Below are 21661 nucleotides of genomic sequence, written 5' to 3'. Positions count from 1 at the left end.
AAAAAGTAACATGGTCAGAGAGAGGACAACCTGACTTCAAGGCAATACAGTGGGTAAAGGGCAGTTGTATCAACTGTGACCTCAGGCTCCTTCCTCTACCAACAGGTCTCTGATTACCTTATTAGTGTTCTAAGAAGAAATTAATTTTACAAAAAATATTATTTTAGAGAAAAGGAGTAGCTGTAATCCCATAGGTTGGACTTATAGAAGCAGGATGTGATAGAAAGATTGTAGGCTTTAGAATATTTGAAGTAAGGAAGTCTGGGTTTGAATCTGGCTCTACGTCTTGAGCGTTACAGCTGCAGTTTTCCTACTTATCCAGTGTAGATTATGTCTACCTTATAGTTACAAGCATTTAATAACATTATCAGTGTAAAAGTCACTATCAAGTTCAGTTTCTTCCCCCTCTCAGTTCCTAACAAATGACAAAACTGATCTCTACCCTCCTTTTCACTCCATCCCCAAGCAACTTGGAGCCTTAATAGAACCTACAAATTTGGTAAACGGCTCTCAAGTCCTGAGGCTGAAGGTGAATTCAGTAAGGGTGACAACTCAGTTTTGTCTTCTGTATTGTGTATTTGAGTATTCTGTATTCTGTATATACTTTATGGTAAATGCTTGTGTTTGAATATTTGTGTGCCAAGTGAAAGCCTTTGTCCAAATTCCTATTTTACAAGGTGCAGTCATCTCTCTATTTTTTTTTCTCTCTTTCACAATCTCTCTCTCTCAGTGCATGTTGTAGGGATTTGAAGAGGGGTTAAGGGTAAAAGGTGGAAGGAAAAACAGGAAGAGTAGCCTCCAGCATAGGCACAGAGTCTTGGTTGATAGAACAGGGATAATCTATGACATGAGCAGTTTATAAACAGATGCTGGGAAGAGGATTTAGGAAATAACGGAGGCAGATTAAAATATGTTGTTATAAAACCTAGTAACACAGATGCTGTATATTTGATTACTACTTCACTCTCTACTTTTAGACAAATATCATCTATATAATTTTCTTTTTTTCTTTCCAAGTACAGATTTATTGCAGAAAAGTGTTTAAAATATAGATCAGAATTATGGCAAGGGATCTGTAAACCTGCATTTCTTGTTTCAGTGAGCAGCAATAAAGCATCCCTCAGGTCATTAACTCATTTGCTTTGCAGTGTTTACTGAGTGTTTCCTAATACGGGCCAGGCAAGGTGGTAGGTTATGACATCCACTTCCTTGCGGATGGATCTCGTGTGGTCTGAAAGGCATTCTAGTGTCTCTCTATACGAACATTCTGAAGCTGCCTTTGTCCTTGTGGAATTGATTTTTTGTTGTTTTTTGAGACAGGGTCTCACTTTGTTACCCAGGCCAGAGTGCAGTGATTCAGTCACAGCTCACACAGCCCTTCTGAGCTCAAGCGATCCTCCCACCTCAGAGTCCCGAGTAGCTGGGACCACAGGTGTGCACTACCATGCCTGGCATCTTTAGAGATGAGTATTATTGTCTTGCCCAGGCTGGTCTTAAATTCTTGAACTCAAGCAGTGTTCCTACCTCAGCCTGCCAGAGTGCTGGGATGGCAGTTGTGAGCCACCGTGCTCAGCCTGCTCTCCTGTTTACAGTTGAATACTAGTTATCTTTGAGAAGCTTTATTTTAGAGTCCTGAGATTATAGTACCTTCCAGTTTGGAAATGTCATGTAGTTGAGGAGCTGTTCACTATGAAGTATGCCCTTCAATGTTCATGGATAAAACATCAGAGTTACAGTTAATTAGCAGATAAGATTATTGTTCTATTGGTGGAGATATATAAAAATGATATTTAAACAAAAAATATGAGCGTAATTTAAAAAAGCAATACATGAGAATCTTAAGTTAATACTTTTTTCTAGCTTTTAAGATAATTATGGTGGCAGGAAGTTGCAAAAATAGTACAGAGAAGCTTTATGTACCCTTCACCCAGTTTTCCCCATTGATTACATATTATATAACTCTAGTACAATAGCAACTCCAGGAAACTGACATTGGTATAAAGTGTGTGTGTATGTTTGTGTGTGTGTCATACTGTCACTTTATCACGTGTAGACTGCAACCAAGGTACAGAATTATTCCGTCACCACAAAGATCTCCCTTTTGCTGTTCCTTCGTAGTCACACCCATTCCCTCCCCTTGCCATCCGTAAACTCTGACAACTGTGTATCAGCTCTTCATTTCTATAATTTTGTCATTTCAAGAATCTTACATAATTTTTTGTATTTTTAGTAGAGACGGGGTTTCACCATGTTGACCAGGATGGTCTTGATCTCTTGACCTCGTGATCCACCCGCCTTGGCCTCCCAAAGTGCTAAAAATACAAAAAATTAGCTGGGCATGGTGGCGCGTGCCTGTAATTCCAGCTGCTCAGGAGGCTGAGGCAGAATTGCCTGAACCCAGGAGGCGGAGGTTGCAGTGAGCCGAGATTGTGCCATTGCACTCCAGCCTGGGTAACAAGAGCGAAACTCCGTCTCAAAAAAAAAAAAAAAAAAAAAAAGAATCTTACATAAAAAGGATGCATACAATATATAACCTTTTGATACTGGCTTTTTGCAGTCAGCATAATGCACTAGAGATCCATCCACTTTGTTCTGTGTATCAGTACCATAGATTATTCCTCTTCTTTGCTGAGTAGTATTCCATTGAATGAAAATGCTGTGGTTTGTTTAACCATTCACCATTTGTAGGACATTTTGATTGTTTCTAGGTTTGGTTGTTATTAATAAAGCTTCAGTCAGCAATTGTACACAGGTACTTGTGTGGACGTAAGTTTCTGTTTCTTTGGGATAAATGCCAGGAATATGATTGGTAGATTGTACAGTAATTGCATGTTTAGTTTTAAAAGAAACTGCAAAACTGTTTCCTTTTTTTTTTTTTTTTTTTTGAGATGGAATCTTGTTCTGTTGTCCAGGCTGGAGTGCAATGGTGCAGTCTTGGCTCACTGCATCCTCCGTCTCCCAGGTGCAAGTGATTCTCCTGTCTCACCCTCCCAAGTAGCTGGGATTACAGGTGCTTGCCACCAAGCCCAGCTAATTTTTGTATATTTAGTAGAAATGGGGTTTCACTTTGTTGGCGAGGCTGGTCTTGGACTCCTGGCCTCAGGTGATCAACCCACCTCAGCCTCCCGAAGTGCTGGGATTGTAGACATGAGCCACCATGCCCAGCCCAAACTGTTTTCTAGAGTATACCATTTTACAGTCCAGTAATGCATGAGAGTTTCTTTCCATGCTTGCCAGCATTTGATATTGTCACTGTTTATCATTTTAGCTATTCTGATGGGTATGCAGTATTATCTCATTGGGGTCTCAAGTTGCATTTTCCTGATAGCTCAATATCTTTTCATGCTCTAATTTGCCATCAATATATCCTCTTTGGTAAAATGTCTGTTTGTGTATTTTTCCCATTTTAAAATTGGATTGTGTTGTTTTTTTTTTCACTCTTGAATTTCAAGAGTTCTTTATAAATTCTAGGTTGTTTTTTTTTTTTTTTTCGAGACAGAGTTTCGCTCTTGTTACCCAGGCTGGAGTGCAATGGCGCGATCTCAGCTCACCGCAACCTCCGCCTCCTGGATTCAGGCAATTCTCCTGCCTTAGCCTCCTGAGTAGCTGGGATTACAGGCACGCGCCACCATGCCCAGCTAATTTTTTGTATTTTTAGTAGAGACGGGGTTTCACCATGTTGACCAGGATGGTCTCCATGTCTTGACCTCGTGATCCACCCGCCTCGGCCTCCCAAAGTGCTGGGATTACAGGCTTGAGCCACCGCCCCTGGCCTAAATTCTAGGTTTTAGTTGCTTATCAGACATGTGGTTTATAAATATTTTCTCCTGATTTCTAGCTTGTCTTTTCAACCTCTTCACAGGGGCTTTCGTAGAGAAACAGTGTTCAATTTTGTTGAAGTCCAGTTGACTGAGTTATCTTTATGGATATGCTTTTGGTGTCATATCTATGAGCTCCTCACCAAACCATAGGTCCTGAAGATTTTCTCCTATGTTTTCTTCCAGTTTTATATTTCATATTTAAATCTACGATAAATCTTGAGTTAAGTTTTATGTAAGATGTGAGGTTTAGGTCACCGCAGCACTATTTGTAGAAAAGACTATCTTTTCTCTCTTCAGTTACTTTTGCTCATTGTAAAAAGTCAGCTAGATGTACTTTTATAAGTATATTTTTGTTTCTGTATTCTGTTTTTATTGATCTGTGTCTATTCCTCTGACAATACTATATAATCTTGATTATTATAACTGTATAATAAGACTTGAAATAGGATAGCATGGTTTTCCCTATTTTATTGTTTTTCAGAATTGCTTTAGATATTTTAGTTTCTTTGCCTTTCCATATGTATTTTAGAATAGTCTTACCTATATCCACAAACTCTTGCTTATATATTTTTAGTAGTTGCATTAAACATGTACATCAATTTGGGAGAGAAGTGACATCTTTGCTATATTGACTCTTTGAATCCATAAAACATGATATATCTCCCCATTTATTTAGACTTCAATTTCAGGAATGTTTTGTAGTTTTCAGCATACAAGTTATGTATATGTTTTGTTAGATTTACATCTAAGTATTTTATTTTAAAAATTATAGCTTAATTGAGATCATTTTTGAAGTGATTATAAATGGAATTTTTAGTTTTGGTTTCCGTATGTTCATTGTTGGCATATAGAAATATAATTTTTTTTGTGGCAGAGTATCACTCTTTGCAAAGGACCAGCTTTTTGTTTCATTGATTTTTCTCTATTTTAAAAATGTTCAATTTCATTTATTTCTTCTCTATTATTTTCTTCCTTCTTTGTGCTTTGAGTTTATTTTGCTCTTCTTTTAGTTTCTTGACTTGTGAGCTTAAATTATTGTTTTGAGACTTTTCTTCTTTTTGAATGTAAGCATTTAATGCTATGGATTTTCCTCTCAGTACTGCTTTAGCTGTGTGCCTCAAATTTTGATATATTTTCATTTTCATCCAATTCAGTGTATTTTTTATAATTTCCTTGATATTTCCTTTTTAATTTATGGATTACTTAAAAGTGTGTGTTTAATTTTCCAGTGTTTGGAGGTTTTCATTACCTTTCTGTTACTATAATTTGATTACATTGTGGTCACACACTCTGTATGAATTTTTTTTTTTTTTTTGTAAAGATCCAATTGGCTTTTATTAGTGATTCATGAACTGGGCAGCATCCAGCCTACAAAATAAACAGGAGCCCTACCAGGTATGACAGAACAGTCTGCATTTGTAAGGCAGCACTGGCAGGAGCAAGGAAACAGCATGGTAGAAATAGCAGATTGGTTAACATCAGGTTACTTTCCTTGTGTGGATTAAAGCAGAGGGGGCTTCCTAATCCTAATCACGCTGACTCAGGTTGACTGGACTCCCTTTGATCAGTTGCTGTGAATCTCCTGACTTTTTGAAACTGTCCTATTTTTAATTCACTTTGATTATACAGACTCCATTCATGGATGGAGAGGTGAGATCTTGAAGTATCATTCAACATAAATGTATTGGAAAGTTTTTGTTAGATAGGGCTTGTTAATTTTGGCCTTGGGCTAGTCCTTTCCCATCTCTGATCCTCTGCTTCCTAACTTATAAAATACAGCTCAAATGCTCCTAACATTATGATTCTAAGAAATGTCAGGATTTGATAAATTGCTTAATAGCACAATAATATTAGAGAGTGGAAGATGAGAAGCAAAATAATTACACTGAGCAAGTATTTTTAACCGATCGAAATTAAACATAAAAGCTCTTTTAAAGTTTAGCTTCCCCTCAACCCTCCTACCCTCAAACCACTGTTTGCTAGGGCTGCCATAACAAAATGCCACAGATTGGGTGGCTTTTTAATTTACTTTGTGAGGGTACATACAGGGTCTTACTATGTTGTCCAGGCTGGCCTTGAACTCCTGGCCTCAAGCAATCCTCCTGCCTCGGCCTCTTACCATGGATGGCTTAACAAAAGACATTTATTTCTCACTATTCTGGAGATTACAAGTCAAAGATCAAGGTGCTGGTGATTTTGTTTCTTCTGAGGCCTCTCTCTTTGCTTGCAGATAGCTGCCTTCTCACCATGTCCTCTTCTGGTCTTTGTTCTGTGCACGCATCACCGGTATCTCTCATGTCCAAGGACACCATGTTGGGTTAGACTAACAGCCTCCTTGAACTTAGTCACCTCTGTAAAGGCCTCATCTCCAAACAGTCACATTAGAAAGAAATGGCAGTGAGGACTTCAACAAATGAATTGGGAGTTGCGCAATCCAGCCCACACCAATGATCTAGTCTAAGGTTCCTGTTTCAAAACACTGCATACTTCTGAGGAGAAAATTATTTTGTTTTAGGACAATTTAAACATATTTTTAAATGGAACACATACTGCAATTTGTTAAATTACATTAGTAATATTTTCCTATGGCTAAGTCCACTTGGAAAGCTAGTTATCAAAATGAAAAATGATTGTTTTGTTTAATGCTCACCAGTATTAGTTTTTTGTGATAGTTGTAAAATGTACTATATAAGAATTTTATTTAAAATAAGTATATAAAAATCAAAAACACCATTAAGATTTTCATTAGTATATAATCCAAAACTAAAAATTTTACAACAGACTAGCTTCATTTTACATGACAAAAAGCTTTGAAAGAGCTACTTTTACTGCTTGATCTGACTGGCTTCCCAAAATACTTTTCTTGGTGGAAAACAGTGAATGAAATGTAAGGCTCAGAGCATAAAACCCTTGAAATATAAAAACACATACTATCATAGAATCCCACTTAATGAAGCTTCTGTTTGATTAACTTGCCATTTTAATTACAAGTCTTATAGAGACAGAAATTCTATTTTTTCCAGAACAAATGTGCATATCCTGATAATACAACAGGGAAGAAAACAAACATTAGATTTTAATTGTTGAGCTTTTTTTACTTTTTGAGCCTAGCAGTCGACATATTTTTTTTTCCTTTCCTTCACAGTCTGGCATTCATCTGACTCACTAGCTTCTCCAATTTGATTGCTAGGGCCATGTTACCTTTAATCTTCAGTCTTCCTGACATGAATGCCATTGTTGGTTTTAGTTTCCCTGAAAACATTTTTACGAAGTCATCAGTAGACATACTCATCACCACATCTGCCTGATCAGAAGGCTCTCCATATCCGACATTCCCACCCTTGCTTTTCAGATCAAGAAACCACGTGCCACCATCTTCACCGGAGAGTTCAAACAGATAGATTCCTTGAGTGGCTTTAACAACATCATCACTGAGAGAGTCCTTAACAATTCTAAATGTTTCTTCCACAGCTCCCAAACGTGGTTTTGGTTGCGGCTGTGGTTTCTTTTCTTTGAATTCTGGAACAGCACCAGTTGATTCCATTTTCTTGGTAATTGGTTCTGGGTATTCATCTAAGAAGAAATCTGGTAGCAAAGGATGACCTGGTTTAATTGCATAGGCATCAAAATTTTTTATTCCTTCTTCTTTTAAGATATTTTCATCAATGACAAAGTTGCCACTGATTTGCTGTTCATCTCTCACATCAACAATACATGGCAAGGCCTTTCCTCCAACTGCTTCAACCGGTGTTGGGTAACATGATTTTCGTAGATCAGAGGAGATAGCAGGGACAAGGGCGGCGGAGAGCGGCGAGTGCTGTATGAATTTTTTTAAATTTATTGAGGTTTTATAGCCCAGGATATGATCTATATTGGTATATATTCTGTGGTTTCTTAACTTAAACTCCTGTCCTCAGCAATCCTCCCACCTTGGCCTTCCAGAGGGCTGGGATTACAGTTGCCAGCCACTGTGCCCAGCCTATTCTGTGGGGTCTTGAAAGGAATTCTGTTGTTGGATGGAATATTATAAATGATGATTATATCCTTTAGTTGATAGTTTTTAGTTCTTTTAAAAATCTTTGCTGATTTCTGTTTACTTGTCCTATTAATTTTTGAGGTAGAGATGGTTGAAGTCTCCAACTATAACTGTGGATTTATCTATTCCTCCTTTCACTTTGTTAGTTTTTGTTTCACTTATTTGCATCTTTGAAGTTTGGTGCAAACACATTTAGGATCATTATGCCTTCTTGGTGGACTTATTCTTTTATCATTATGTAATATCCTTCTCTGTTCCTGGAAATTTTCTTTGCTCTGAAGTCTATCTGATGTTAATATAACACTTGCTTTGTTTTGATTCATGTTTACATGCCATATTTTTTTCATCCATTTACTTTCAACCTACCTATATTGTTATATTGGAAGTGAATTTCATGTAGATAGTATATAATTGGGTCATGTGTTTTATCTACTGCCAGTCTCTGTCTTATCATATTTAGACCATTTGCATTTAATGTAATCATTGATATATATTAGGGAGTAAGTCTGCCCTTTTTTGTTTTGTATTTGTTCTGTTTGTTGTTGCTGTTGTTATTTCTTTATTTTATTGTTCTTGACTTCTTGTGGGTAATTTGAACATTTTAAAATAATTCCATTTTAGGCCATGCACCAGTGTGGCTCATGCCTGTAATCCCAGTACTTTGGGAGGCTGAGATGGGATGATTGTTTGAGCCCAGGAATTCAAGACCAGCATGGCAACATAGCAAGACTCTGTCTCTATAAAATATATCTTTAAAAATTAGCTGAGTATAGTGGTTTATGTCTGTAGTCCTTGCTACTTGGGAGGCTGGGGCAGAAGGATCACTTGAGCCTTTAGGCTGAGGCAGAAGGATTACTTGAGGTTGAGGCTGCAGCAAGCCATGATTGTGCCACTGCATTCCAGACTGGGTGACAGACCCTGTCTCAAAAAAAAAAAAAAAATCATTTTATAATCTATAGTGTTTTTCAGTATATCTCTTTGTATAGCTTTCTCTCTCTCTCTCTCTCTCTCTCTCTCTCTCTCTCTGTGTGTGTGTGTGTGTGTGTGTGTGTGTGTGTATGTGTGCGTGTGTGTGTGTGTATGACTTATCATGGTCTCCTGATGTCAGTGTTTTGCTATTTCAAATGAAATACAGAAACTTTACCTCCTTTTATGTCTTTGAACCCTTCCATTTGTAATTGTCTTAAATATTTGCTTTACATATATTGAGAACCACGAGACATTATAATTATTGCTTCAATCACCAAACATAATCATAATTTAGAAAACTCATGAAAGAATAATGTCATATTTTTCAAAGTTTTTTTTTACCCTTTCTATTGTTCTTTCTTTCTTTCTGATGTTCCAGATTTCTTCTTTTTATCATTTCCTTTCTGTTTAGAGAGCTTCTTGACAAATTCCTTTAATGTTCCTTTATCTAAGTGTGCTTTTTCTTTTATTTCTTTTCTTTTTTTGAGACAAGGTTTTGCTATGTTGCCTAGGCTGGACTTGAACTCCTGGGGGCTCGAGCAGTGTAGCTGGGACTACAGGGACATGCCACTGCACCTGGCTGCTTGAAGGATATTTTTGCTGAATACAGGATTCTGGGTTGGCAGTGCTGTTCTTTTAGTACTTCAAAAATATGCTACTTCCTTTTGGCTTCTATGGTTTCTATGAGAAATGTGCTATCATTTGAATTGTATTCCCCCTGTAGGTAAGGTATTATTTTTCTCTTGCTGCTTTCTATATTTTTTCTTTGTCTTTAGTTTTCATAAGTTGGGCTGTTTAGTGTGCTGGCATGGGTTTCTTGGGTTTATCCTTTCTAAGATTTGTTCAGTTTCTTGAATCTTCGGGTGTATGTCTTTTGCACAGCTTGGGAAATATGCAGAAATTATTTCTCTGAATACTTTTTCAACCCTGTCTTCTTCCTGTGTCCTCCAGGACTCAAGTGACATGAATGTTCAGTCATTTTTTACAGTCTCACTGGTCCTCAAGGCTCTGTGAAATATTTTTCAATCTAGTTCCTGTCATATTGTTGAGATTGAGTAATGTCTGTGCTCCGTCTTCATGTTTACTCATTCTTCTCCCCCGTCCATATTTCTGTCAAGCCCATCCATTGCATTTTTTACTTTAATTAATTAATTAATTAATTAATTAATTTTCATACAGATGGAGTCTCATTTGTGGCCCAGGCTGGTCTCAAACTCCTGATCTCAAGTGATCCTCTTGCCTTGGCCTCCCAAAGCATTAGGTTTATAGATGTAGGCCACTGCACCTGGTCTCAGCTTTTCTCTTTTTTTTTTTAGATGGAGTTTTGATCTATACCCCAGGCTGGAGTGCAGTGGTGTGATGGGCTCACTGCCATCTCAGCCTCCCGGATTCAAACGATTCTCTTGCCTCAGCTTCCCAAGTAGCTGAGATTACAAGTGTGTGCCACCATGCCCAGCAAATTTTTTTGTATTTTTAGTAGAGACGAGATTTTACTGTGTTGGCCAGGCTGGTCTCGAACTCCTGACCTCAAGTGATCCATCTGCCTTGGCCTACCAAAATGCCAGGATTACGGGCATGAGCCACCATGCCCAGCTGCCTCAGTTTATTTTTAATTTTAGAATCTCCATTTAGTTTTTTATATCTTCTCTTTCTTTGCTGAGACTTTTTATTTTTTATTTTTTAAAAGTGGCTGGGTGTGGTGGCTCACTCCTATAATCCCAGCACTTTGGGAGGCTCAGGTGGGAAGAACACATGAGCCTGGGAGTTCAGGACCAGCCTGAGCAACATAGCAAGACCCTGTGTCTACAAAAATAAAAAGATAAAAATTAGCCAGGTGTAGTGGTGTATGCCTGTATTCCCAGCTATTTAGGATGCTAAGGGCAAGGATTCCTTGACCCCTGGAGATTGAGGCTGCGGTTGGCTGTGATGGCACTGCTGTATTCCAGCCTGGGCCACAGTGTGTTTGTAACTGTCCATTGAAGCATTTTTATGGTTGCTGTTTTAAAGTCTTTGTCAGATAATTCTAATATCTCTGTCATCTTGATGTTGGCATCAGTTAATCTCTTCTCATTGAAGTTCAGATTTTTCTGATTCTTAGTATAGTCAGTGAAATATGCAGAAATTATTTCTGCATAATGTCACGGGTGTTGTCTCCATTCTTAGACTTTTCCATGGCAGCCTATAAAATCTTTTAACCCTCAGGCAGCTGCCATCCTGTACATTCACGTACACTCACAAATACACACAAATTAATATCACAGTGTCACCTTCACTAAAGTATCACAGATATTTTAAAAAAATAGATGTGGGTTTCACTCGTTCGTAGTACTAGTAACTTGATACAACTGACAAACAGGAAGAGCATTTTTTAAATCTTGCATATTAATATTTGAGGAGAAGCAGAGTTGATCACTAAAGGGTAGGATGGAGAGGTAGAGAACCTGGAGGGGACATTTGGGTCTTTAGAGAGTGGTAAAACGGGTTATTCTGATTACCATCATTTGGAAATGTCACCATTTCTTTTCTATTGGCTTCACACAATACCTGGTGTATGGTAGGGGCTCCGTAAGGACATGACTACAGAGGGTGTTTTGGGGCCGACAGTTGGAGTCTGTGCACACTGCTTTCCTTTAGAAGGGCATACAATTTAGTACGTTTCTTATTTTGCTTTGGGGTGGCTGTCCTGTCTGTAACTGTTTTCGTATCTCATTGACTGTCTTTTTTTGGCCTCGGTGTCTTCATATCTTGGCTTATGGTTTGAACTTGTTGGAGTTATTGTTGAGACCCTAAGCCCTGGTCTCAAATTGATCTTGTAGCTTTTCCCTATCTTTGTCAGGGCTTTGTGCCCTATAACTCTTTTAAATGTGTTTTTAAATGGGCCAGGAATGGTGGCTCATGCCTGTAATCCCGGCATTTGGGAGGCTGAGGAGGGCAGATCACGAGTTCAGGAGTCCAAGACCAGCCTGGCCAACATGGTGAACCCCTGTCTCTACTAAAAATACAAAAATTAGCTGGGCATGGTGGCGTGTGCCTGTAATCCCAGCTACTCGGGAGGCTGAGGCAGGAGAATTACTTGTACTGGGACACAAGAGGCAGAGGTTGCAGTGAGCCGAGATCGTGCCACTGCACTCCAGCCTGGGCTACAGAGCAAGACTCTGTCCCCCTCCCAAAAAAATGTTTTAGAATTAAATATTTCAAATATGAACGTATGGAAGATAGAACAATTAACCTCTGTACACTCGTCCCTAATTCCCTCTGTGGTGCTTGGCTCCTGCTGTAGAGCCCACAGTGTCTTCTGGCAGCTGACCTCGTCCTGCCATTCGTGCTGGGAACTCAGTAGCTTTTGTGTGTGGGTGTATTTTTCCTGGAGCTTTTCACATTTTTACTCTCCAATGGAAGGTGTGGGGAAATGGGTCAGATGGACTGTGTAGGACCTGCTGGCTGGTAGCCTGATTTTTCTTTTTGCCTCCTTTGTGTTTTCATGTCACTACAGTTTCTACATGTATATGCTAGTAATAATTATTCATTCATTTATCCATTCCAGACATGGTCTTTATTCTTAGAAGTTATATTTAGGTAGTGGAAATGCAAAATCAGTAAAACAGAGAACAAAGAGGTAGGTTTCCTAAGAATTTAAAAGAGGGAGAAAGTACTTCCAGTTGGACAAATCTGCGAAGGTAGATTTGAGACAGTTTTCGATTTGGATTTGGATATGGGAAGATCAGAGGAGTGGTGCTGCAGTCCCAAGTGAAGAATGCCTGGAGGCACGGGTACAGAGACCGGCGTGCATCCCGGAGGCGCGGGTACAGAGAGCGGCGTGCATCCCAGAGGCACGGGTACAGAGAGCGGCGTGCATCCCGGAGGCACGGGTATAGAGACCGGTGTGCATCCCGGAGGCACGGGTGCAGAGAGCGGCGTGCATCCCGGAGGCACGGGTGCAGAGACCGGTGTGCATACCGGAGGCACGGGTACAGAGACCGATGTGTATCCCGGAGGCACGGGTACAGACACCGGTGTGCATCCCGGAGGCACGGGTACAGAGAGCGGCGTGCATCCCGGAGGCCCGGGGTTGGAGACATGGGGATCGAGAGCAGTGTGCACCCTGGAGGCACAGAGATGGAGAGCAGTGTGCACCCTGGAGGCACGGGGATGGAGACACAGGGATGGAGAGCAGTGTGCATCCTGGAGGCACGGGGATGGAGAGTAGTGTGCATCCCGGCGGTCTGAGATAAAGAACGGAGATGCCAAATAAAGTTGCATCCCTAGAGTCCTTTGAAAGAGAGATCTATGGTATTACCTATCACCATCCTATCAAATAAGGGGCCTGATGGTAGAGGATCCTGTCAAGTAGAGGATCTGTGAAATAGGATGTGTGGACACATCCTATTGGAATGACCCATCTGAGCTGTAATGAGCACCTCACTAATCCCGAATTGCAGGGCTGCCAATCGCAGATGCACAGGTTATACCCTGAATAAGCACCCTGCAGAGTTAACAGATAGAGCTAAAACACAGCCGGGCTCTGCCAGCAGAACTGGTGCAGGCCTGTTTCCACCCGCAGAGGCATCCTTTTCTAATTTACCCAATGCACCATGAGGCTTCAGATCTGTTTCTTAATGGTCCTCACATATCGTGGCCAACTATTTATAATCTTACTGTCATATAATTTGCTAAATGATTGCCTTTAGCCACCTGTAGGGACTCAGTCATCACTTTGAAGACTGGCTCTATATCAGACATTTGCAGAAATTCAGAAGGACGTGCTCTAGATGTTTCATTTTTGCCTTCTACTCTCCTTGTCGCCAGCATTAGGTTAGATGCTCAGAATCTTTCCACCTTCTGTCTCCTTGCAAGTGAGGATGTGGCTGCTGAACTGCTAAGTGCCCACCTCCGTGGGTGACCTGAAGTACACAGGCCACTGGGCCTCATGCCTTTTTGCTGTTCCAGTGTCTGGTGCTTCCCGTCTCTTTAGGGCTGTCTTGCTCTGTCTGTGTCCTGCTACCTGCTGTTGCTACTGCTGCTCCTAAGCCCTCTGTTCTTGCTTCTGTCCCCATCATCCCAGTTGGTTTAATTCTGGAAAGGGAGAGATTCATTAGAGAAAAAAAGAGAATTACAAGTGCAGAAAAGACAGGGAGGATAATGAAGGGAGGAAAATTGGGAGTGATGTAGCAGTAGAGGGCAGGGAAATAACAATAAAAGCAATTTTGCAATTATAGTGGGATTGATGGTGACAAACCCTGGAGTGAACATTTCACAGGTAGGGGTATTTCTGGCACTGTCATTTGAGCCTCAGTAACAAGGTGACCTTGCTTTCCTCAGGTGTCCTCATGACTTCTCTTGTGGACCATGTCCATGATCTTTTTTGCCTGTGTGGTACGGGTAAGGGATGGACTGCCCCTCTCGGCCTCTACTGATTTTTACCACACCCAGGATTTTCTGGAATGGAAGAGACGGCTCAAGACTTTAGGCTTGCGACTGGCCCAGTATCCAGGTCGAGGCTCTGCAGAAGGCCGTGACTTTAGTATACAGTAAGTGAGCATATACACTTTTTCAGAATCTTAGCAAAATTTGGATTACTTTTAACTACATGTAGTGGTAACCTTATGCTGATCACATTGTGTATTAAAAGCAGATCTAGCATCGGTGGTCTGAGGTCATGTGTGTCTATAACAATCATGAAAGAAATGGGTTTTCTTAGAGCCTCAAGCATGACTGCTCCATGGTTTTTTTTTTTTTGGTTTTTTTTTTAAGAGACAGAATTAGGCTGTGTCAGCCAGGCTGGAGTGCTGTGGTGCCATCTTGGCTCACTGCAACCTCGGCCTCCTGGGTTCAAGCGATTCTTGTGCCTCGGCCTCCTTAGTAGTTGGGATTACAGGCACACATCATGATGCCCAGCTAATTTTTGTATTTTTAGTAGAGACGGGGTTTCACCACGTTGCCAAGGCTGGTCCTGAATTCCTGAACTTAGGTGAGCCACCTGCCTCGGCTTCTCAGTGCTGGGATTGATTACAGGTGTGAGCCACCATGCCCAGCCATGGCTGCTCCAGCACTTAACTTCTGCTAATGGAGTGCCCATGAGCATTGGGAGATCTGGGTTCATGCCTTTAGTTTTATAGTTTTTTCTTCACTCAGATGCAGGGAAGGAAGAGATAAGGAGGGAGGAGATCCTAGATTATAATGTCGGAGAGGGAAAATAACAAGAGTTAGAAAGCCAAGAAAATAAGAAAAAATATTTCATTTATAGCTCTTCAGTTTTTTTGCTTTTTAATGTTTTCACTTTACATTTTAATTTTTTGCTTTTTAATTTTTAATTTTTATTATTATTTTTGAGACAGAGTTTCGCTCTTGTCATCCAGGCTGGAATACAGTGGCGTGCTCTCTGCTCACTGCAACCTCTGCCTCATGGGTCAACTGATTCTCCCGCCTCAGCCTCCTGTGTAGCTGGGATTATGGGTGCCCGCCACCATGCCTGGCTAATTTTTGAAGTTTTTAGTAGGACGGGGTTTCCCCATGTTGGCCAGGCTGCTCTCGAACTTCTGACCTCAGGTGATCTGCCCGCCTTGGCCTCCCAAAGTGCTGGGATTACAGGCGTAAGCCACCGTGCCCAGCCATTTAAAAATTTTTATTATGTGACGGGATCAGGGGAGTGAAAAGTAAGTGAGAGTAGTAGGTCTCTCTTCTCAAGGAACTTAAAAGTCTAACGAGGTAACAAGAGAAATATATAACTAACTATAATACAGTGGGGAAAATGTTCCAGTGGAAGTAGGAATCAAGTGATTACAATAATCCTGATTATCATAACTAATATTATTGAGTGCCTTCTGTATGGCAGGGACTATTCTGTGTTTCATGTGGCTTATGATGTGGATAATAGTATTACGTCTGTTTTGCAGAGGAGGAAACTAAGTAAAAAAACTTAACTAATGTTACACTGTTAGAAACTGGTCAGCCCAGCATTTGAATGCAGGCAGTTAGGCACCAAAATTTGCTTCTTATGGGTTATACAATTTCCTGTTCTAGGACTCAGAGCAAGAAGCCATTCTGTGGAGGCATCAGGGGTAAGGCAGATTTTAGAATATCAAAATGGCTTGTTAGATTTTATGTCTATTTTCTCTTGTATTTAGACCTTCACTTACCAAGTCCCTTTTGCTCTCCTTACGTTTTTATTTTTAATTTTATTTTTTAGAGACAGGGTCTTCGCTGGGCACAGTGGTTCATGCCTGTAATCCCAGCACTTTGGGAGGCTGAGGTGGGAGGATTGCTTCAGCCCAGGAGTTCAAGACCAGCCTGGGCAATATGATGAGACCCATCTCTGTAAAAAAATTTAAAAATTACCCAGGTGTGGTAGGGTACACCTGTAGTTCCAGCTACTTGGGAGGATGAGGTGGGAGGATTGCTCAAGCCCAGGAGGTCGAGGCTACAGTGAGCCATGTTCACACCTCAGCCTCCCAAGTAGCTGGAACTCCGTCTCTAGCTAGATAGGTAGATTAGACAGACAGATTGATGGATAGTTAGCCTCCCAAGTAGCTGAGTCTACAGTTACACACCACTACACCTAGCTAATTTATTTTTTAGAGACAGGGTCTTGCCATGTTGCCCAGGCTGGTCTTGAACTCCTGGGCTCAAGTGACTCTCCCGCCGTGGCCTTCCAAAGCCCTGGGATTATAGGTATAAGCCACTGTGCCTGGCCCCTTTTTATTCTCCTTGAATAGCAAATTTTTAGTTGACCTGCTAAGCTGAGGTCCTTTTAGGGGAATTCAGTCTCAGAATTATAAAAACAAAAGGAAAAGTCCAGGCCTGACACCAGGCAGGTGATAATGTCAATCTTGAAGGGCCACGTCCTGAAGGGGGTGACAAATAATAGGCACATGCATCTGTCACCTGGTAATATGGGCTCTGGCTGTTGAGGAGCAAACACTGAGCTGCACCTGCCTCAGATGCAGCCCCTTTCTCTGAGTACCAGAACATGGCTTTCTTGAAGGTCTCTTCTTCACTGTGCTGTGATTAATTGATTCGTGCTGTACCGCATATAGGAAGCCTTTCCTCTGTTACAGGCTATTTTTCACAGAAAACAGAAGTTTAAGACTTAAGAATTAAATCTTGAGTACTTCAGTAGTTTTTCTGGAAAAAGGAATAAAATTTTTTTTACTCATTTGTAATTTTGAATTAAATATTTACCATTATTTTAGCAGAAGAAACAGACTTTCTTTTCTTACAGGTGAGCAGTGCTATAGCTTTTAATACTTAAGGAGTTGTGTTAGTTTCCTAAGGCTGCCATAACAAACTGGCTTCAAACAACAGAACTTACTCTGTCACAGGTACTACAGGGCCATGTTCCCTCTGCAAACTTGAAGGGATCCTTCCCAAACCTCTGCTGCTTTCTGCCAGTCATGGGTCATAGATGCCTTACTGCCGTCACTATCCCCGTGGTTGCATGGTCTTCTTCCCTCTGTCTCTGTGTCCAAATTTCCTTTCTTGTAAGGATACCAGATACATGAGGGCTCAAGCTATTCAGTATGACTTCATTTTATCTTGGTTACATTGTCAAGACTATTTCTTTGAGTTAGGACATCAATAAATCTTTTTGTGGGGACACATTCAACCCACAGCAGGGGTCTCTTTCATATCGAAACACCTCCATCATAGAGTGGCCTAGACCCTTCTGAAGGATTTCTTCCATAAGGAGGAGAGTCATCTATTTTTTCACATTGGAAAAGTTTTTATATAGGGAGTTACAGTTTCAAAAAGATGGTAGAACAACACAACCTAAAAACCTCCTGCTGAAAACACCCAGAAATTAGGGTAAATATATATCAGCAATTACTTTAAATGTGTACTTAAGCTTGAAAGAAAGAAAACTTAAGATGCTAGAAATAAAAAGAGAGCAGAATATTAAGGTAGTAAGTGTGTACGTGGACACTGAGGCATTCAGTCACAGCAGAATTGGGGCTTGGTTTGGGCTTACATAGGGTGGAGTGTCAGAACAAGACCCCTGTGGCTGGGTGCAGTGGGTCACGCCTATAATCCCAGTACTTTGGAAGGTTGAGTTAGGCAGATTGAACCCAGTGGTTTGAGGCCAGCCTGGGCAGCATGGCAAGACCCCATCTCTACAAAAGCACAAAAAGTTAGCTGGGTGTGGTGGTGCATACCTACAGTCCCAGCTACTTGGGAGGTTGAGGTAGGAGGATGGCTTGAGCCTGGGAGGTGGAGGCCACAGTGACCTGAGCTTGTGCCATTGCACTCTAGCCTGGGTGACAGAGTGAGAAAAAAAAGACCCTTGCATAAAGGAAAGTTCTTGTCATGCCACAACCTAATGAAGTGATGATAGGTGAGAAAAGTAGTTTGCCCATGGATACAGAGTGACTCACCTCTACTTGGCTTTGTGTGGGAAGGAAAAGTCAATTTCACCTAAGAGACTGAAATGTTGTTCTTGTGCCTTGTAAAAGGTTGGAGCTGAAGTTTATACTCCCCAAAGTCTAGGAATTCCTAAGCCAAGGTTGAAACGTCGGTATTGGCCCCAGAGTGATGACACTGCTTTGGTAGGTGGCCAGAGCAAATGCAGAACCACTCTGGAGGAAATGTGCCACAACTCGGGCCTCAGGGGACCCTTACGGGAAGAAATCCTACAGGGACGAGCTTTCAGCAAAACATGACAAAACGCAAGAGGAGATGTTCCACAGTGAGCAGGAGTCAGTAGACACACAGATAGGTGACCTAGAGTCCCCGTCCCCTGAGCCTGCCATGATAGCATGACAGCCCAAAAGGGAGCAGAAAAAGAAGAAAAGCCCTGCATTTATTTCATGAGACCAGAATAACCTAAATACCACAAGCGGATGAAGACAGCATAAGAAAGGAAAATCATAGGCTAGTCTTATTTGCATAGACACAAAAGTCCCAATTAAAATGTTAGCAAACGAAATCCAGCAGTTGTGTGTTTATGAATATATAGGAACTTACATCCATCAAGAGCTTATTTTAGGATGCCAGGATGATTTAATATTAGGAAATCTATTGATGTAGATTAAAGAAGAAAAACATTTGCTCAATAGATGTGGAGAAGTCTGAGGCTAATTCCCCACATAGAATATGCATTCCTCATGCATGAATAAATAAGAGTGATCACCGGCTGTCACTGACTAAGACTGCTAGACATTTTAAAGAAAATGGAAGAAAGTCTCAGGAATAGGTCAAACTGAAGAGACATTCTACTTGCAACAAACAGCTGCAAGACTGTTTAAAGCCAAGCAAGTGCAGGGTTGGTGTCAGGTTGTGTTTGGGTGTGGGGTGGGATTTGTGGCTCTGTGTCCTGGTAATGCAGATGTTGCCCTTTTGTTTCAGTTTTTCTTCTTTCGGAGACGTGGCCTGCATGGCTATCTGCTCCTGCCAGTGCCCAGCAGCCATGGCCTTCTGCTTCCTGGAGACGCTGTGGTGGGAATTCACAGCTTCCTATGACACCACCTGCATTGGCCTAGCCTCCAGGCCATACGCTTTTCTTGAGTTTGGTTTGTAATCTTCTTTCATATTTATTGTTCTCATCCATGTTGTTATATGTGTAGAATTTACAGTTTAGGTTTGGCTTTGACCATCAGGAAAGCCATTGGAGATGCAAAACATGTCATTGAAGAGTAGACTTGTACCGTGGGATTTCATAGCGATTGAAGTGGCCTGGAAAGCTTCAAGGTTTAACACTCTGGCTTTTCATCTCCACAGAGTCTGGGCCAGGGTGGAGGGAGAGTGAAATGGGTTGGTTATAATCCACAGCTTTCTGAGGCTGGGGTCAGCAAATGCTGGCCCTTAGGCCAGCCGCCAGCCACATGTTTTGTAAATAAAGTGGAGCACGGCTATGCTCATTCATTTACATGTTGTCTGTGGCTGCTTTTGCCCTATGACAGCAGAGTTGAGTTGCAACAGAGACCACGTAGCCAGCAGCCTAAAATATTTACTAACTGGCACTGTAAGAAAATTTTGTTGACCCCTGCCTTAGAGCATTGCTACTCAAAGCTCAGGAGTTCGAGACCAGCCTGGCAATATAATGAGACCTTGTCTCTATAGAAAAATAATTTAAAAATGAAAAAAATTAGCCAGGTATGGTGGTACACATCTGTGATTTCAGCTACTTGGGAGGCTGAGGTGGGAGAATCACTTGAGCCCAGGGGGTCAAGGCTACAGTGAGTTGTGATCACACCACTTCATTGGACCCCACAGTGGTCAGCAGTGAGACTCTATCTTCAAAAAAAGAAATGTGAACTTCATTTAGTACATATTGTCTTGTAATATCCATTCTGATGAAAATGCCAAACTTGTGTTGCTCTCTTTTTGCAGACAGCATCATTCAGAAAATGAAGTGGCATTTTAACTACGTAAGATCCTCTCCGATGGAAAGCAGCCTGGAAAAAATTCATGAGGAGCTCAAGTTGCAGCCTCCAGTGGTTCTCACTCTGGAGGACACAGATGTGGCAAACGGGGTGATGAACGGTCACACACCGATGCCCTTTGAGCCTGGTAAGTGGCCTGCCGTTCACTGATGTTGATGAAGTGATACTATGTGTATTTCAAATGGACATTGTTTTTTTTTGTTTTTTTGTTTTTTTGCTAGAAAGCTGTTTTTTGGGGAGAAGGAGTGGCATAAAATATGCTGAGAAAAATGTGGACCAATCCTATTTCTTGGTGGCTGTTATAAAAAATTTGACTACAGGCCAGGTGCGAAGGCTCACACCTATAATCCTAGCACTTTGGAAGGCCAAGGCAGGCAGACAACTTGAGTCCCGGAGTTCGAGACCAGCCTGGGTGACATGGAGAAACCCCATCTTTATCAAAAATACAAAAAAGTAGCCAGAGGTGGTGGCTTGTGCCTGTAGTCCCAGCTACTCCAGAGACTGAGGTGGGAGAATCACCTGAGCCCAGAACGTCCAGGGTGCAGTGAGCCATGATCATGAGCCACTGCACTCTCGCCTGGGTGACAGAATGAGAACCTGACTCAAAAAAGAAAAAATGAACTATTAAGACAGTGGGTTGGTTTGAGGGAGGCTATTGTGATGAAATTCAGGAGCTGAAGACTGATTTGGCAGGCTATTTTCTTTTCTCCTTCTTCTTCTTCTTTTTTTTTTTTTTTTTTTTAAATAGAGGCAAGGTTTCCCATGTTACCACCCAGGCTGGCCTCGAACTCCTGGGCTCAAGCCATCATCCTCCCACCTCGGCCTTTCAGAATGTTGGGATTACAGGTGTGATCTACCATGCCCAGCTGGCAGGTTATTTTCTTAATTAGGATTAAATCTACAAGTTTATTATTATTATTATTATTAATTTTTGAGGCAGAGTGTCACTCTGTCACCCAGGCTGGAGTGCAGTGGAACAATCTCGGCTCACTGCAACCTCTGCCTCCCAGGTTCAAGTGATTCTCCTGCCTCAGCCTTCCGAGTAGCTGGGACTATAGGCGTGTGCCACCATGTCTGGCTAAATTTTGTATTTTTTAGTAGAAATGGGGTTTCACCATATTGGACGGGCTGGTCTTGAACTCTTGACCTTATGATCCGCCCGCTTCAGCTTCCCAAAGTGCTGAGATTACAGGCGTGAGCCACTGCAAGTTTATTATTTTTAAATTTTATCTATTTATTTATTTATTAAGTCCAAGTTGTTCTGACAGAACTACAAGTTTAAATGTTATAAAGAAGATTCATTCTCTTTTCTGTAAGTTACCTATTGAACCGTATAGATTTGTGTATATATATATATATATATATATATATATATATATACACAAATCTATGTGTATATAAAATACACACATATATATATGTGTATGTGTACATATATATATATATATATATGTAGAGAG

The 21661-nt window shown here is 41.1% G+C and overlaps 1 protein-coding gene across 5 annotated transcripts in view; it reads left to right on the top strand.

Annotated features, from left to right (window-relative positions):
- SEC22C (SEC22 homolog C, vesicle trafficking protein) overlaps positions 1 to 21661 on the top strand; it is a 32349-nt gene that overhangs the window by 1167 nt on the left and 9521 nt on the right. For all 5 annotated transcript variants that reach the window (XM_010341446.3, XM_039461925.2, XM_039461924.2 and 2 more), the window contains exons 2-4: positions 14146 to 14354; positions 19165 to 19328; positions 20149 to 20328. In XM_010341446.3, the coding sequence (XP_010339748.1) occupies positions 14173 to 14354; positions 19165 to 19328; positions 20149 to 20328 (526 nt within the window). In that variant the 5' untranslated portion in view covers positions 14146 to 14172. The remainder of the gene's footprint in view (positions 1 to 14145; positions 14355 to 19164; positions 19329 to 20148; positions 20329 to 21661) is intronic.

Source organism: Saimiri boliviensis, chromosome 9 (assembly GCF_048565385.1).
Source record: "Saimiri boliviensis isolate mSaiBol1 chromosome 9, mSaiBol1.pri, whole genome shotgun sequence".
NCBI classification, from domain to species: Eukaryota; Metazoa; Chordata; class Mammalia; order Primates; family Cebidae; genus Saimiri; species Saimiri boliviensis.
Note: the sequence above shows the minus strand (reverse complement) of the source record. Positions and strands in the feature narration are given on the sequence as shown.